Raw genomic sequence first — 20069 nt, 5'->3', positions numbered from 1 at the left:
CCCTTTTTTTTTTACAGTAAAGCCTATGTCTGTATCGTTGTCCCAGATATTCATTTGTTGTAAACAGCTACTTCTTGTCTTCGATGCGCATTAAAGTGGAAGATGCAGAGGGCTCAGGCGGAGTTAGACTTGTTCTGCAAAATGCAATTTTTTTTTTAAACATTCACAGTACAAACTTTTTAATTGAATGTTTATAATAAAATAATACAAATAAGCAACATACGAAATCAAATGTGGTGTTGCTATTTAATCACAATCAAATTCTTCACCATTTGGCAAATATTTTTTGATAATAATACAAAGTGATGATTGTTGTTATTGTCATTATTATTACAACTAAAAGAGTGTCTGACTGATGTTCAGTTTGATCTCCTGACTCATATGTTCAGCACAGTATCCTCCAATCGGACTCCACAGCAACACAACCTACACCAGCGCTACCATGACGACCCCCCCCAGCTCATTCCAGCAGGAGCCCCTGAACCCCCCCAGCTCATTCCAGCAGGAGCCCCTGACCCCCCCCAGACCCCCCCACTCCTCCCTGAAGCCCAACCAGGTGGGTCAAGTGGTTCTGTATGGTGTACCCATCGTCTCCTTGGTGATCGACCATCAGGAGCGGCTGTGTCTGGCCCAGATCTCCAACACTTTGCTGAAGAACTACAGCTATAACGAGATCCACAACCGCCGCGTGGCGCTGGGTATCACCTGTGTTCAGTGCACCCCGGTCCAGCTGGAGATCCTGAGGCGAGCTGGCGCCATGCCCATCTCCTCCCGCCGCTGTGGCATGATCACCAAGCGAGAGGCGGAGCGGCTGTGTAAGTCCTTCCTGGGGGAGAACAACCCCCCCAAACTGCCTGACAACTTCGCCTTTGATGTGTCACACGAGTGTGCCTGGGGTAGTCGTGGTAACTTCATCCCAGCGCGCTACAACAGCAGCAGAGCCAAGTGCATCAAGTGTTCCTACTGCAGCATGTACTTCTCTCCAAACAAGTTCATCTTCCACTCTCACCGTACTCCTGAAGCCAAGTACATCCAGCCGGACGCTGCTAACTTCAACTCCTGGAGACGCCACCTGAAGCTGTCAGATAAAGCCCCTCCTGATGACCTGGCGTTTGCCTGGGAGGATGTGAAGGCCATGTTTAATGGTGGCAGCAGAAAGCGGTGTCTACCCTCATCTCACTGCTCCGCCATGGGGCCGGGGAAGGTTGTGAACTCTGGTCTGCCCCACATGATGACCCCTGACCTGGTCCAGAAGAGGAGCCGCTTCGAGGAGGAGGAGGACCTGGATGGAAGCAGCCTGTCTCCCCGTAAGAACACTCGCAGCTACCCGGTGATCCCTGTGCCCAGTAAAGGGTTTGGCATGCTGCAGAAGTTCCCCCCTACCTCCCTGTTCCCCAACCCTTACTCCTTCCCAGCCTTCAGCCTCTGTCATCAGAAGAAAGATGACAGTGAGGTGGCTGGAGGACAGAAGAACACTGGTCTATCAGGTCTGCTGTGGCCCGGTCGTAAAGACACCTTCTATCCTCCATTCTGCATGTTCTGGCCCCCTAGGACTGCTGGGGGCCTCCCAGTGCCCACCTACCTGCAGCCACAGCGCTCCGTCAACACTCTGTCCTCATTGGCCGAGAGCTCCTCCCTCAGGCAGGCCTTCCTCGACCTATCAGAGCCCCCACACCCAGGGGCGGGGCCAGGCATGGGAGCCACAGCCAGGTCAGGTCTGTTTGACCTTGACTCCTCCACCCTGACCTCTGACTTGCACCCTGTGACCTCAGAGGGCTGGCTGAAGGTGTTGGACACCCCGTCTCTCCAGGCTAGGAAAGCCTACTACCACTCAGCCTTCCGACCCGTCGTCAAAGATGCAGAAAGCATCGCCAAGCTCCATGGCAACCTGGATGAGTTTGGGTCAGAGCTCCACCTGTCCCCCGGGACCAGCTGCAGCTACGCCTCTGAGAGCGGAGGAGAGGGGGAGGAAGAGCGAGAAGAGAGTGAGGAGGAAGGAGAGGTGGATGTAGAGACCAAGCAGGATGAGGAAGAGGAACATTTCAAAAGACCAACCCCACCACAGGCACACAGCGGCCTGCACCTCCGAGGGCAAAGTGAAGGATCAGGACTATGGGAGAGAAGAGAGAAAGAGGCTGTCAACTTCCCCTGCAGTCCTGCAGATCACAGCCAGGACCAGAGCAGTACAAGCCTGCCTGCCTCTCATCCTGCTCCCCCTGCCAGCCTCACACTCTCTCTCCCCAGCCCCACACACACCCCGCTGCAACTGGAGGACCAGTCCTACAAACATGTCAAAGTAAGGCACTTTAATTATTATTTAAATGGCGTTGTAGCCTGGCTGATGTAATATGCATAAACATTTTAATATCAGCATCTCCCTGAAGAATTGAAACATCCACAGTGCTCTGATCGCTGATAATAGGAACAGTCCGGTATTGTTTAATGGTCACATTATATCGGTTCTCTAATTGTCACTTTCTGCCATTTCTAATATGGAACCTGTCGACTCCACATTAACAAAGCCAAGGGAGTTGGTCCACAACCAGGGGAAACAGTCGCATTGTAAAAGGGAGGAGTCATTCTCAGTCTAATGGTAACACTAATGAAGAGACATTCACAGTCTAATGACACTAATGAAGAGACATTCACAGTCTAATAACACTAATGAAGAGACATTCACAGTCTAATAATGACAATAATGAATAGACTTTCACAGTCAAATAGCACTAATGAAGAGACATTCACAGCCTAATAACGACACAAATCAAGAGACATTCACAGTCTAATAACAACACTAATGAAGGAGTCATTCACAGTCTAATAACAACACTAATGAAGGAGTCATTCACAGTCTAATAACAACACTAATGAAGGAGTCATTCACAGTCTAATAACAACACTAATGAAGAGACATTCACAGTCAAAAAGTAGCAATAATGATGTAGACATTCATAGACTAATAACCACAATAATGAAGAGACATTCACAGTCTAATAGTAATGATATGTAAGGGACATTCACAGTCTAATGGTAATGATATGTAAGAGACATTCACAGTCTAATAGTAATGATATGTAATGGACATTCACAGTCTAATGGTAATGATATGTAATGGACATTCACAGTCTAATGGTAATGATATGTAAGAGACATTCACAGTCTAATGGTAATGATATGTAATGGACATTCACAGTCTAATAGTAATGATATGTAAGAGACATTCACAGTCTAATAGTAATGATATGTAAGGGACATTCACAGTCTAATAGTAATGATATGTAAGAGACATTCACAGTCTAATGGTAATGATATGTAAGAGACATTCACAGTCTAATAGTAATGATATGTAATGGACATTCACAGTCTAATAGTAATGATATGTAAGAGACATTCACAGTCTAATAGTAATGATATGTAAGAGACATTCACAGTCTAATGGTAATGATATGTAAGAGACATTCACAGTCTAATGGTAATGATATGTAAGAGACATTCACAGTCTAATGGTAATGATATGTAAGAGACATTCACAGTCTAATAGTAATGATATGTAATGGACATTCACAGTCTAATAGTAATGATATGTAAGAGACATTCACAGTCTAATAGTAATGATATGTAAGAGACATTCACAGTCTTATAACCACAATAATGAAGAGACATTCACAGTCTAATAGTAATGATATGTAATGGACATTCACAGTCTAATAGTAATGATATGTAAGAGACATTCACAGTCTAATAGTAATGATATGTAATGGACATTCACAGTCTAATAGTAATGATATGTAATGGACATTCACAGTCTAATAGTAATGATATGTAAGAGACATTCACAGTCTAATAGTAATGATATGTAATGGACATTCACAGTCTAATAGTAATGATATGTAATGGACATTCACAGTCTAATAGTAATGATATGTAATGGACATTCACAGTCTAATAGTAATGATATGTAAGGGACATTCACAGTCTAATAGTAATGATATGTAATGGACATTCACAGTCTAATAGTAATGATATGTAATGGACATTCACAGTCTAATAGTAATGATATGTAAGGGACATTCACAGTCTAATAGTAATGATATGTAATGGACATTCACAGTCTAATAGTAATGATATGTAATGGACATTCACAGTCTAACAGTAATGATATGTAAGGGACATTCACAGTCTAATGGTAATGATATGTAATGGACATTCACAGTCTAATAGTAATGATATGTAAGAGACATTCACAGTCTAATAGTAATGATATGTAAGGGACATTCACAGTCTAATAGTAATGATATGTAAGGGACATTCACAGTCTAATAGTAATGATATGTAAGAGACATTCACAGTCTAATAGTAATGATATGTAATGGACATTCACAGTCTAATAACTATCTTAAATAAGCGCTCTCTGTTCAAAAAATGTAGAACCAGGAATAGATGTAGCCCTTTGTTCACTCCAGACCTGTCTGCCCTTGACCAGCAGAAAAAACATCCTCTGGCGTTCTGCATTAGCATCGAATAGCCCCCGTGATATGTAACTTTTCAGGGAAGTTAGGAAACAATATACACAAGCATTTAGGAAATATAAGGATAGCTTTTTCAAACTGAAATTTGCATCCTGTAGTAAAAACTCAAAAAAGTTCTGGGACACTGTACAGTCCATGGAGAATAAGAGCACCTCCTCCCAGCTGCACACTGCACTGAGGCTAGGAAACACTGTCACTGCCGATTTATCCACAACCCATTCGCTACCAGCACCTGCCCGCTGGTCCAGCATCACTACTCTGGACGGCTCTGACTTAGAATATGTGGACAACTACAAATACCTAGCTGTCTGGCTAGACTGTAAACTCTCCTTCCGGACTCACATTAAACATCTCCAATCCAAAATTAAATCTAGGATCGGCTTCCTATTTCGCAACAAAGCATCCTTCACTCATGTTGCCAAACACCCTCGTAAAACTGACTATCCTACCGATCCTCAACTTCGGCGATGTAATTTACAAAATAGCCTCCAACACTCTACTCAGCAAATTGGAAGCAGTCTATCACAGTGCAATCCGTTTTGTCACCAAAGCCCCATATACTACCCACCACTGCGACCTGTATGCTCTCGTTGGCTGGCCCTCGCTTCATACTCGTCGCCAAACCCACTGGCTCCAGGTCATCTACAAGTCTCTGCTAGGTAAAGCCCTGCCTTATCTCAGCTCACTGGTCACCATAGCAACACCCACCCATTGCACGCGCTCCGGCAGGTATATCTCACTCGTCACCCCCAAAGCCAATTCCCCCTTTGGCCGCCTCTCCTTCCAGTTCTCTGCTGCCAAAGACTGGAACGAACTGCAAAAATCTCTGAAGGTGGAGACTCTTACCTCCCTCACTAGCTTTAAGCACCAGCTGTTAGATCAGCTCACAGATTACTGCACCTTTACATAGCTCATCTGTAAATAGCCCATCTAATCTACCTCATCCCCATACTGTATTTATTTATGTATCTTGTTCCTTTGCACCCCAGTATCTCTATTTGCACATTCATCTTCTGCACATCTACCATTCCAGTGTTTAATTGCTGTATTGTACTTCTCCACCATGGCCTATTTATTGTCTCTTATCCTACTTCATTTGCTCACATCGTATATAGACTTGTTTCTACTGTATTATTGACTGTATGTTTGTTTTACTCCATATGTAACTCTATGTTGTTGTATGTGTCTAACTGCTTTGCTTTATCTTGGCCAGGTCGCAGTTGCAAATGAGAACTTGTTTTTAACTACCATATATTGTGAATGAGAACATGTTGTCAACTTGCCTACCTGGTTAACTAAAGGTGAAATAAAAAATAGAAAAAAATAAAATCAAGGTGATTTAGATGCATGCTTCATCATAAAGGTGATTTACTTGAAAGCAACCCTCCGCTCATGTCTACAGTGTTGTTAACAGAAACCCTAACCCTAACCCAAACCCTAACCCTAACCCTCCGCTCATGTCTACAGTGTTGTTAACAGAAACCCTAACCCTAACCCAAACCCTAACCCTAACCCTCCGCTCATGTCTACAGTGTTGTTAACAGAAACCCTAACCCTAACCCAAACCCTAACCCTAACCCTAACCCTAACCCAAACCCTAACCCTAACCCTCCGCTCATGTCTACAGTGTTGTTAACAGTGTTGTTCTGGACAAGATTAGGCCAAAAGGAGAGTTGTTCCATTCCATTTACATTTACATTTAAGTCATTTAGCAGACGCTCTTATCCAGAGCGACTTGATTCTTCAAGTCTGTGGAAGCCAGCTGGTAGTCTAGTCTACACCAGCATCCTGTGTAGCATTATTCAACACTATATCTGATATCTAGATGTTCCAACCTCTATCTCTTTCTGTGTTCTCAGACTAATAAAAGCAGAGACCATGGACTGCCTGTTTATGCAACCAAAGAAAACTCCAAAACAGCTGGTACGCAGTGTTACCTAGGTGTTACCGAGGTGTTTAAAGACATTGGTTCCTTTCTACATTGGTTCCATTTGTTTTCTGTGTGCATGGGACCAAATCAACTGAGGCTCCAGATGAACTGATGAATTATTGTCCTTCTGTTCTCTCCTTCTCCTCTAGATGAAAACAAAGAACCTAGCAACTTCTTTGTATCAGAGACTAAATCATCTGACCCTGAGTACTGGAGAGAGATGGCAGGTAAAACTTCACCTATCACACCATTACAGCTATCATACCATTACAGCTATTGTACCATACCATTACAGCTATCATATCAAACCATTACAGCTATCATATCAAATCATGACAGCTATTACACCATACCAATGAAGCTATCATACCATTACAGCTATCATACCATTACAGCTATCATATCATACCATTACAGCTATTATACCATTACAGCTATCATACCATTACAGCTATCATATCATACCATTACAGCTATTATACCATTACAGCTATTATGACAAACTATCACAACTGGTTGATCAAGACAAGGAGAACAACAGCCTCATTCTCCTCTCACAGATCATAGGATTATGAATTATTAGGGACTCATTCTCCTCTCACAGACCATAGGTTTAGGATGATTAGAGACTCATTCTACTCTCACAGACCATAGGTTTAGGGATTATCAGAGACTCATTCTCCTCTCACAGACCATAGGTTTAGGGATTATTAGAGACTCATTCTCCTCTCACAGACCATAGGTTTAGGGATTATTAAAGACTCATTCTCCTCTCACAGACCATAGGTTTAGGGATTATTAGAGACTCATTTGCCTCTCACAGACCATAGGTTTAGGGATTTTTAGAGACTAATTCGCCTCTCACAGACGAGAGGTTTAGGGAATTTTAGAGACTCATTCTCTTCTCACAGACCATAGGTTTAGGGATTTTTAGAGACTAATTCGCCTCTCACAGACGAGAGGTTTAGGGAATTTTAGAGACTCATTCTCTTCTCACAGACCATAGGTTTAGGGATTTTTAGAGACTAATTCGCCTCTCACAGACCATAGGTTTAGGGAATATTAGAGACTCATTTTCCTCTCACAGACCATAGGTTTAGGGATTATTAGAGACTCATTCTGCTCTCACAGACCATAGGTTTAGGGATTATTAGAGGCTAGACACATTCTCCTCTCACAGACCATAGGATTATGAATGATTAGAGAATCATTCTCCTCTCACAGACCATAGGTTTAGGGATTCATTCTCCTCTCACAGACCATAGGTTTAGGGATTTTTAGAGACTAATTCGCCTCTCACAGACCAGAGGTTTAGGGAATTTTAGAGACTCATTCTCCTCTCACAGACCATAGGTTTAGGGATTATTAGAGACTCATTCTCCTCTCACAGACCATAGGTTTAGGGATTATTAGAGACTCATTCTCCTCTCACAGACCATAGGTTTAGGGATTATTAGAGACTCATTCTCCTCTCACAGACCATAGGTTTAGGAAATATTAGAGACTCATTCTCCTCTCACAGACCATAGGTTTAGGAAATATTAGAGACTCATTTTCCTCTCACAGATCATAGGTTTAGGAAATATTAGAGACTCATTTTCCTCTCACAGACCACAGGTTTAGGGATTCATTCTCCTCTCACAGACCATAGGTTTAGGGATTATTAGAGACTCACTCTCCTCTCACAGACCATAGGTTTAGGGATTATTAGAGGCTCATTTGCCTCTCACAGACCATAGGTTTAGGGATTATTAGAGACTCATTCTCCTCTCACAGACCATAGCTTTAGGGATTATTAGAGGCTCATTTGCCTCTCACAGACCATAGGTTTAGGGATTATTAGAGACTCATTCGCCTCTCACAGACCATAGGTTTAGGGATTATTAGAGACTCATTCTCCTCTCACAGACCATAGGTTTAGGATGATTAGAGACTCATTCTCCTCTCACAGACCATAGGTTTAGGGATTATTAGAGACTCATTCTCCTCTCACAGACCATAGGATTATGAATTATTAGAGACTCATTCTCCTCTCACAGACCATAGGTTTAGGGTTTAATAGAGACTGATTCCCCTCTCACAGACCATAGCTTTAGGGATTATTAGAGACTCATTTGCCTCTCACAGACCATAGGTTTAGGGATTTTTAGAGACTAATTCGCCTCTCACAGACCATAGGTTTAGGGATTTTTAGAGACTCATTCTCTTCTCACAGACCATAGGTTTAGGGATTTTTAGAGACTAATTCGCCTCTCACAGACGAGAGGTTTAGGGAATTTTAGAGACTCATTCTAATCTCACAGACCATAGGTTTAGGGTTTAATAGAGACTGATTCCCCTCTCACAGACCATAGCTTTAGGGATTATTAGAGACTCATTCTCCTCTCACAGACCATAGGTTTAGGGATTATTAGAGACTCATTCTCCTCTCACAGACCATAGGTTTAGGGATTATTAGAGACTCATTCTCCTCTCACAGACCACAGGATTAGGGATTATTAGAGACTCATTTTCCTCTCACAGACCTTAGGTTTAGGGATTATTAGAGACTCATTCTGCTCTCACAGACCATAGGTTTAGGGATTATTAGAGGCTAGACACATTCTCCTCTCACAGACCATAGGATTATGAATGATTAGAGAATCATTCTCCTCTCACAGACCATAGGTTTAGGGATTATTAGAGACTCATTTTCCTCTCACAGACCATAGGTTTAGGGATTCATTCTCCTCTCACAGACCATAGGTTTAGGGATTTTTAGAGACTAATTCGCCTCTCACAGACCAGAGGTTTAGGGAATTTTAGAGACTCATTCTCCTCTCACAGACCATAGGTTTAGGGATTATTAGAGACTCATTCTCCTCTCACAGACCATAGGTTTGGGATTTTTAGAGACTATTTCGCCTCTCACAGACCATAGGTTTAGGGATTATTAGAGACTCATTCTCCTCTCACAGACCATAGGTTTAGGGATTATTAGAGACTCATTCTCCTCTCACAGACCATAGGTTTAGGAAATATTAGAGACTCATTCTCCTCTCACAGACCATAGGTTTAGGAAATATTAGAGACTCATTTTCCTCTCACAGATCATAGGTTTAGGAAATATTAGAGACTCATTTTCCTCTCACAGACCACAGGTTTAGGGATTCATTCTCCTCTCACAGACCATAGGTTTAGGGATTATTAGAGACTCACTCTCCTCTCACAGACCATAGGTTTAGGGATTAATATAGACTCATTCTCCTCTCACAGACCATAGGATTAGGGATTATTAGAGACTCATTCTCCTCTCACAGACCATAGGTTTAGGGATTATTAGAGACTCATTCTCCTCTCACAGACCATAGGTTTAGGAAATATTAGAGACTCATTCTCCTCTCACAGACCATAGGATTAGGAAATATTAGAGACTCATTTTCCTCTCACAGATCATAGGTTTAGGAAATATTAGAGACTCATTTTCCTCTCACAGACCACAGGTTTAGGGATTCATTCTCCTCTCACAGACCATAGGTTTAGGGATTATTAGAGACTCACTCTCCTCTCACAGACCATAGGTTTAGGGATTATTAGAGGCTCATTTGCCTCTCACAGACCATAGGTTTAGGGATTATTAGAGACTCATTCTCCTCTCACAGACCATAGGTTTAGGGTTTAATAGAAACTGATTCTCCTCTCACAGACCATAGCTTTAGGGATTATTAGAGGCTCATTTGCCTCTCACAGACCATAGGTTTAGGGATTATTAGAGACTCATTCTCCTCTCACAGACCATAGGTTTAGGGATTATTAGAGACTCATTCGCCTCTCACAGACCATAGGATTATGAATGATTAGAGAATCATTCTCCTCTCACAGACCATAGGTTTAGGGATTATTAGAGACTCACTCTCCTCTCACAGACCATAGGTTTAGGGATTATGAGAAACTCATTCTCCTCTCACAGACCATAGGTTTAGGGATTTTTAGAGACTCATTCTCCTCTCACAGACCATAGGTTTAGGGATTCATTCTCCTCTCACAGACCATAGGTTTAGGGATTATTAGAGACTCATTCTCCTCTCACAGACCATAGGTTTAGGGATTTTTAGAGACTAATTCGCCTCTCACAGACCAGAGGTTTAGGGAATTTTAGAGACTCATTCTCCTCTCACAGACCATAGGTTTAGGGATTATTAGAGACTCATTCTCCTCTCACAGACCACAGGTTTAGGGATTATTAGAGACTCATTTTCCTCTCACAGACCATAGGTTTAGGGATTATTAGAGACTAGACTCATTCTCCTCTCACAGACCATAGGTTTAGGGATTATTAGAGACTCATTCTCCTCTCCCATGCCATAGGTTTAGGGATTATTAGAGACTAGACTCATTCTCCTCTCACAGACCATAGGTTTAGGGATTATTAGAGACTCATTCTCCTCTCACAGACCATAGGTTTAGGGATTATTAGAGACTCATTTTCCTCTCACAGACCTTAGGTTTAGGGTTTAATAGAGACTCATTCTCCTCTCACAGACCATAGGTTTAGGGATTATTAGAGACTCATTCTCCTCTCACAGACCATAGGTTTAGGGATTATTAGAGACTCATTCTGCTCTCACAGACCATAGGTTTAGGGATTATTAGAGGCTAGACACATTCTCCTCTCACAGACCATAGGTTTAGGGATTATGAGAAACTCATTCTCCTCTCACAGACCATAGGATTATGAATGATTAGAGAATCATTCTCCTCTCACAGACCATAGGTTTAGGGATTATTAGAGACTCATTCTGCTCTCACAGACCATAGGTTTAGGGATTATTAGAGGCTAGACACATTCTCCTCTCACAGACCATAGGTTTAGGGATTATGAGAAACTCATTCTCCTCTCACAGACCATAGGTTTAGGGATTAATATAGACTCATTCTCCTCTCACGGACCATAGGTTTAGGGATTATTAGAGACTAGACTCATTCTCCTCTCACAGACCATAGGTTTAGGGATTAATATAGACTCATTCTCCTCTCACGGACCATAGGATTAGGGATTATTAGAGACTCATTCTCCAATCACAGACCATAGGTTTAGGGATTATTAGAGACTCATTCTCCTCTCACAGACCATAGGTTTAGGGATTATTAGAGACTCATTTTCCTCTCACAGACCTTAGGTTTAGGGTTTAATAGAGACTCATTCTCCTCTCACAGACCATAGGTTTAGGGATTATTAGAGACTCATTCTCCTCTCACAGACCATAGGTTTAGGGATTATTAGAGACTCATTCTGCTCTCACAGACCATAGGTTTAGGGATTATTAGAGGCTAGACACATTCTCCTCTCACAGACCATAGGTTTAGGAATTATTAGAAACTCATTCTCCTCTCACAGACCATAGGTTTAGGGATTATTAGAGACTCATTCTCCTCTCACAGACCAGAGGTTTAGGGATTATTAGAAACTCATTCTCCTCTCACAGACCATAGGATTATGAATTATTAGAGACTCATTCTCCTTTCACAGACCATAGGTTTAGGGATTCATTCTCCTCTCACAGACCATAGGTTTAGGGATTCATTCTCCTCTCACAGACCATAGGTTTAGGGATTATTAGAGACTCACTCTCCTTTCACAGACCATAGGTTTAGGGATTATTAGAGACTCACTCTCCTTTCACAGACCATAGGTTTAGGGATTATTAGAGACTCATTCTCCTTTCACAGACCATAGGTTTAGGGATTCATTCTCCTCTCACAGACCATAGGTTTAGGGATTATTAGAGACTCATTTTCCTCTCACAGACCATAGGTTTAGGGATTATTAGAGACTCATTCTGCTCTCACAGACCATAGGTTTAGGGATTATTAGAGGCTAGACACATTCTCCTCTCACAGACCATAGGTTTAGGGATTATTAAAGACTCATTTTCCTCTACACAGACCATAGGATTATGAATTATTAGAGACTCATTCTCCTTTCACAGACCATAGGTTTAGGGATTCATTCTCCTCTCACAGACCATAGGTTTAGGGATTTTTAGAGACTAATTCTCCTCTCACAGACCATAGGTTTAGGGATTTTTAGAGACTCATTTTCCTCTCACAGACCATAGGTTTAGGGATTATTAGAGACTCATTCTCCTCTCACAGACCATAGGTTTAGGGATTATTAGAGACTCATTTTCCTCTCACAGACCATAGGTTTAGGGATTATTAGAGACTCATTCTGCTCTCACAGACCATAGGTTTAGGGATTATTAGAGGCTAGACACATTCTCCTCTCACAGACCATAGGATTATGAATGATTAGAGACTCATTCTCCTCTCACAGACCATAGGTTTAGGGATTATTAAAGACACATTCTCCTCTCACAGACCATAGGATTATGAATTATTAGAGACTCATTCTCCTCTCACAGACCATAGGTTTAAGGATTTTTAGAGACTAATTCGCCTCTCACAGACCAGAGGTTTAGGGAATTTTAGAGACTCATTCTCCTCTCACAGACCATAGGTTTAAGGATTATTAGAGACTCATTCTCCTCTCACAGACCATAGGTTTAGGGATTTTTAGAGACTAATTCGCCTCTCACAGACCAGAGGTTTAGGGAATTTTAGAGACTCATTCTCCTCTCACAGACCATAGGTTTAGGGATTATTAGAGACTCATTCTCCTCTCACAGACCATAGGTTTGGGATTTTTAGAGACTAATTCGCCTCTCACAGACCAGAGGTTTAGGGATTATTAGAGACTCATTCTCCTCTCACAGACCATAGGTTTAGGGATTATTAGAGACTCATTCTCCTCTCACAGACCATAGGTTTGGGATTTTTAGAGACTAATTCGCCTCTCACAGACCATAGGTTTAGGGATTATTAGAGACTCATTCTCCTCTCCCATGCCATAGGTTTAGGGATTATTAGAGACTAGACTCATTCTCCTCTCACAGACCATAGGTTTAGGGATTAATATAGACTCATTCTCCTCTCACAGACCATAGGATTAGGGATTATTAGAGACTCATTCTCCTCTCACAGACCATAGGTTTAGGGATTATTAGAGACTCATTCTCCTCTCACAGACCATAGGTTTAGGGAATATTAGAGACTCATTCTGCTCTCACAGACCATAGGTTTAGGGATTATTAGAAACTAGACTCATTCTCCTCTCACAGACCATAGGTTTAGGGATTATTAGAGACTCATTCTCCTATCACACACCATAGGATTAGGGATTATTAGAGACTCATTCTGCTCTCACAGACCATAGGTTTAGGGATTAATATAGACTCATTCTCCTCTCACAGACCATAGGTTTAGGGAATATTAGAGACTCATTCTCCTCTCACAGACCATAGGTTTAGGGATTCATTCTCCTCTCACAGACCATAGGTTTAGGGATTATTAGAGACTCATTCTGCTCTCACAGACCATAGGTTTAGGGATTATTAGAGACTAGACTCATTCTCCTCTCACAGACCATAGGTTTAGGGATTATTAGAGACTAGACTCATTCTCCTCTCACAGACCATAGGTTAATGGATTATTAGAGGCTCCCATTCTAATCTGACAGACCATAGGTTTAGGGATTATTAGAGACTCATTCTCCTCTCACATGCCATAGGTTTGGGGATTATTAGAGACTCATTCTGCGCTCACAGACCATAGGTTTAGGGATTATTAGAGACTCATTCTGCTCTCACAGACCATAGGTTTAGGGATTAATATAGACTCATTCTCCTCTCACAGACCATAGGTTTAGGGATTATTAGAGACTCATTCTCCTCTCACAGACCATAGGTTTAGGGATTATTAGAGACTCATTCTGCTCTCACAGACCATAGGTTTAGGGATTATTAGAGACTAGACTCATTCTCCTCTCACAGACCATAGGTTTAGGGAATATTAGAGACTCATTCTCCTCTCACAGACCATAGGTTTAGGGATTATTAGAGACTCATTCTCCTCTCACAGACCATAGGTTTAGGGATTCATTCTCCTCTCACAGACCATAGGTTTAGGGATTATTAGAGACTCATTCTCCTCTCACAGACCATAGGTTTAGGGATTATTAGAGACTCATTCTGCTCTCACAGACCATAGGTTTAGGGATTATTAGAGACTAGACTCATTCTCCTCTCACAGACCATAGGTTTAGGGATTATTAGAGACTCATTCTCCTCTCACAGACCATAGGTTTAGGGATTATTTTAGAGACTCATTCTCCTCTCACAGACCATAGGTTTAGGGATTCTAATCTGAGAGACCATAGACTCATTCTCCTCTCACAGACCATAGGTTTAGGGATTATTAGAGACTCATTCTCCTCTCACAGACCATAGGTTTAGGGATTATTAGAGACTCATTCTCCTCTCACAGACCATAGGTTTAGGGATTATTAGAGACTCATTCTCCTCTCACAGACCATAGGTTTAGGGATTATTAGAGACTCATTCTCCTCTCACAGACCATAGGTTTAGGGATTATTAGAGACTCATTCTCCTCTCACAGACCATAGGTTTAGGGATTATTAGAGACTCATTCTGCTCTCACAGACCATAGGTTTAGGGATTATTAGAGACTAGACTCATTCTCCTCTCACAGACCATAGGTTTAGGGAATATTAGAGACTCATTCTGCTCTCACAGACCATAGGTTTAGGGATTATTAGAAACTAGACTCATTCTCCTCTCACAGACCATAGGTTTAGGGATTATTAGAGACTCATTCTCCTATCACACACCATAGGATTAGGGATTATTAGAGACTCATTCTGCTCTCACAGACCATAGGTTTAGGGATTAATATAGACTCATTCTCCTCTCACAGACCATAGGTTTAGGGAATATTAGAGACTCATTCTCCTCTCACAGACCATAGGTTTAGGGATTCATTCTCCTCTCACAGACCATAGGTTTAGGGATTATTAGAAACTCATTCTCCTCTCACAGACCATAGGTTTAGGGATTATTAGAGACTCATTCTGCTCTCACAGACCATAGGTTTAGGGATTATTAGAGACTAGACTCATTCTCCTCTCACAGACCATAGGTTAATGGATTATTAGAGGCTCCCATTCTAATCTCACAGACCATAGGTTTGGGGATTATTAGAGACTCATTTTCCTCTCACAGACCATAGGTTAATGGATTATTAGAGGCTCCCATTCTAATCTCACAGACCATAGGTTTAGGGATTATTAGAGACTAGACTGATTCTCCTCTCACAGACCATAGGTTTAGGGATTATTAGAGACTAGACTCATTCTCCTCTCACAGACCATAGGTTTAGGGATTATTAGAGACTCATTCTCCTCTCATAGACCATAGGTTTAGGGATTATTAGAGACTCATTCTCCAATCACAGACCATAGGATTAGGGATTATTAGAGACTCATTCTCCAATCACAGACCATAGGATTAGGGATTATTAGAGACTCATTCTCCTCTCACAGACCATAGGTTTAGGGATGATTAGAGACTAGACTCATTCTCCTCTCACAGACCATAGGTTTAGGGATTATTAGAGACTCATTCTCCAATCACAGACCATAGGATTAGGGATTATTAGAGACTCATTCTCCTCTCACAGACCATAGGTTTAGGGATGATTAGAGACTAGACTCATTCTCCTCTCACAGACCATAGGTTTAGGGATTATTAGAGACTCATTCTCCTATCACACACCATAGGATTGGGGATTATTAGAGACTCATTCTCCTCTCACAGACCATAGGTTTAGGGATTCATTCTCCTCTCACAGACCATAGGTTTAGGGATGAATATAGACTCATTCTCCTCTCACAGACCATAGGTTTAGGGAATATTAGAGACTCATTCTCCTCTCACAGACCATAGGTTTAGGAATATATTAGAGACTCATTTTCCTCTCACAGACCATAGGTTTAGGAATATTAGAGACTCATTCTCCTCTCACAGACCATAGGTTTAGGAAATATTAGAGATTCATTCTCCTCTCACAGACCATAGGTTTAGGAAATATTAGAGATTCATTCTCCTCTCACAGACCATAGGTTTGGGGATTATTAGAGACTCATTTTCCTCTCACAGACCATAGGTTTAGGGATTATTAGAGACTCATTCTCCTCTCACAGACCATAGGTTTAGGGATTATTAGAGACTCATTCTCTCTCACAGACCATAGGTTTAGGGATTATTAGAGACTCATTCTCCTCTCACAGACCATAGGTTTAGGGATTATTAGAGACTCATTCTCCAATCACAGACCATAGGATTAGGGATTATTAGAGACTCATTCTCCTCTCACAGACCATAGGTTTAGGATGATTAGAGACTAGATTCATTCTCCTCTCACAGACCATAGGTTTAGGGATTATTAGAAACTCATTTTCCTCTCACAGACCATAGGTTTAGGGATTATTAGAGACTAGACTCATTCTCCTCTCACAGACCATAGGTTTAGGGATTATTAGAGACTCATTTTCCTCTCACGGACCATGGGTTTAGGGATTATTAGAGACTCATTCTCCTCTCAGAGACCATGGGTTTAGGGATTATTAGAGACTCATTTTCCTCTCACGGACCATGGGTTTAGGGATTATTAGAGACTCATTCTCTCTCACGGACCATGGGTTTAGGGATTATTAGAGACTCATTCTCCTCTCAGAGACCATAGGTTTAGGGATTATTAGAGACTCATTTTCCTCTCACGGACCATGGGTTTAGGGATTATTAGAGACTCATTCTCCTCTCACATGCCATAGGTTAATGGATTATTAGAGGCTCACATTCTAATCTCACAGACCATAGGTTTAGGGATTATTAGAGACTCATTCTCCTCTCACAGACCATAGGTTTAGGGATTATTAGAGACTCATTCTGCTCTCACAGACCATAGGTTTAGGGATTATTATAGGACAGACTCATTCTACTCTCACAGACCATAGGATTAGGGATTATTAGAGACTCATTTTCCTCTCACAGACCATATGTTTAGGGATTATTAGAGACTAGACTCATTCTCCTCTCACAGACCATAGGTTTAGGGATTATTAGAGGCTCCCATTCTAATGTCACTGACCATAGGTTTAGGGATTATTAGAGACTAGACTGATTCGCCTCTCACAGACCATAGGTTTAGGGAATATGAGAGACTCATTCTCCTCTCACAGACCATAGGTTTAGGGATTCATTCTCCTCTCACAGACCATAGGTTTAGGGATTATTAGAAACTCATTTTCCTCTCACAGACCATAGGTTTAGGGTTTAATAGAGACTCATTCTGCTCTCACAGACCATAGGATTAGGGATTATTAGAGACTCATTCTGCTCTCACAGACCATAGGTTTAGGGATTATTAGAGACTAGACTCATTCTCCTCTCACAGACCATAGGTTTAGGGAATATTAGAGACTCATTCTGCTCTCACAGACCATAGGTTAGGGATTATTAGAAACTAGACTCATTCTCCTCTCACAGACCATAGGTTTGGGGATTATTAGAGACTCATTCTCCTATCACACACCATAGGATTAGGGATTATTAGAGACTCATTCTGCTCTCACAGACCATAGGTTTAGGGATTAATATAGACTCATTCTCCTCTCACAGACCATAGGTTTAGGGAATATTAGAGACTCATTCTCCTCTCACAGACCATAGGTTTAGGGATTCATTCTCCTCTCACAGACCATAGGTTTAGGGATTATTAGAAACTCATTCTCCTCTCACAGACCATAGGTTTAGGGATTATTAGAGACTCATTCTGCTCTCACAGACCATAGGTTTAGGGATTATTAGAGACTAGACTCATTCTCCTCTCACAGACCATAGGTTAATGGATTATTAGAGGCTCCCATTCTAATCTCACAGACCATAGGTTTAGGGATTATTAGAGACTCATTTTCCTCTCACAGACCATAGGTTTAGGGATTATTAGAGACTCATTCTAATCTCACAGACCATAGGTTTAGGGATTATTAGAGACTAGACTGATTCTCCTCTCACAGACCATAGGTTTAGGGATGATTAGAGACTAGACTCATTCTCCTCTCACAGACCATAGGTTTAGGGATTATTAGAGACTCATTCTCCTCTCATAGACCATAGGTTTAGGGATTATTAGAGACTCATTCTCCAATCACAGACCATAGGATTAGGGATTATTAGAGACTCATTCTCCAATCACAGACCATAGGTTAGGGATTATTAGAGACTCATTCTCCTCTCACAGACCATAGGTTTAGGGATTATTAGAGACTAGACTCATTCTCCTCTCACAGACCATAGGTTTAGGGATTATTAGAGACTCATTCTCCAATCACAGACCATAGGATTAGGGATTATTAGAGACTCATTCTCCTCTCACAGACCATAGGTTTAGGGAATATTAGAGACTCTCATTCTCCTCTCACAGACCATAGGTTTAGGGATTATTAGAGACTCATTCTCCTATCACAGACCATAGGTTTAGGGATTATTAGAGACTCATTCTCCTCTCACAGACCATAGGTTTAGGGATTATTCATTCTCCTCTCACAGACCATAGGTTTAGGGATTATTAGAGACTCATTCTCCTCTCACAGACCATAGGTTTAGGGATTATTAGAGACTCATTCTCCTCTCACAGACCATAGGTTTAGAGAATATGAGAGACTCATTTTCCTCTCACAGACCCTAGGTTTAGGAAATATTAGAGATTCATTCTCCTCTCACAGACCATAGGTTTAGGGAATATTAGAGATTCATTCTCCTCTCACAGACCATAGGTTTAGGAAATATTAGAGACTCATTCTCCTCTCACAGACCATAGGTTTAGGGATTATTAGAGACTCATTTTCCTCTCACAGACCATAGGTTTAGGGATTATTAGAGACTCATTCTCCTCTCACAGACCATAGGTTTAGGGATTATTAGAGGCTCATTCTGCTCTCACAGACCATAGGTTTAGGATGATTAGAGACTCATTCTCCTCTCACAGACCATAGGTTTAGGGATTATTAGAGGCTCATTCTCCTCTCACAGACCATAGGTTTAGGGATTATTAGAGACTCATTCTCCTCTCACAGACCATAGGTTTAGGATGATTAGAGACTAGATTCATTCTCCTCTCACAGACCATAGGTTTAGGGAATATTAGAGACTAATTCTCCTCTCACAGACCATAGGTTTAGGGATTATTAGAGACTAGACTCATTCTCCTCTCACAGACCATAGGTTTAGGGATTATTAGAGACTCATTTTCCTCTCACGGACCATGGGTTTAGGGATTATTAGAGACTCATTCTCCTCTCAGAGACCATGGGTTTAGGGATTATTAGAGACTCATTTTCCTCTCACGGACCATGGGTTTAGGGATTATTAGAGACTCATTCTCTCTCACGGACCATGGGTTTAGGGATTATTAGAGACTCATTCTCCTCTCAGAGACCATAGGTTTAGGGATTATTAGAGACTCATTTTCCTCTCACGGACCATGGGTTTAGGGATTATTAGAGACTCATTCTCCTCTCACATGCCATAGGTTAATGGATTATTAGAGGCTCACATTCTAATCTCACAGACCATAGGTTTAGGGATTATTAGAGACTCATTCTCCTCTCACAGACCATAGGTTTAGGGATTATTAGAGACTCATTCTGCTCT

At 41.5% G+C, this 20069-nt stretch overlaps 1 protein-coding gene across 1 annotated transcript in view; it reads left to right on the top strand.

Moving 5' to 3' along the window:
- The first annotated feature begins 442 nt into the window (after window positions 1-442).
- Window positions 443-20069, top strand: part of LOC115127237 (SKI family transcriptional corepressor 2-like) — a 30349-nt gene continuing 10722 nt past the window's right edge. Inside the window, exons 1-3 of the mRNA XM_065024953.1 lie at window positions 443-2296; window positions 6389-6452; window positions 6609-6686. Of these exons, the coding sequence (XP_064881025.1) occupies window positions 443-2296; window positions 6389-6452; window positions 6609-6686 (1996 nt within the window). The remainder of the gene's footprint in view (window positions 2297-6388; window positions 6453-6608; window positions 6687-20069) is intronic.

The sequence above is a fragment of the Oncorhynchus nerka genome, linkage group LG11, assembly GCF_034236695.1.
Source record: "Oncorhynchus nerka isolate Pitt River linkage group LG11, Oner_Uvic_2.0, whole genome shotgun sequence".
Lineage (NCBI taxonomy): Eukaryota > Metazoa > Chordata > Actinopteri > Salmoniformes > Salmonidae > Oncorhynchus > Oncorhynchus nerka.
This window is presented reverse-complemented; position numbering and strand designations above follow the sequence as displayed.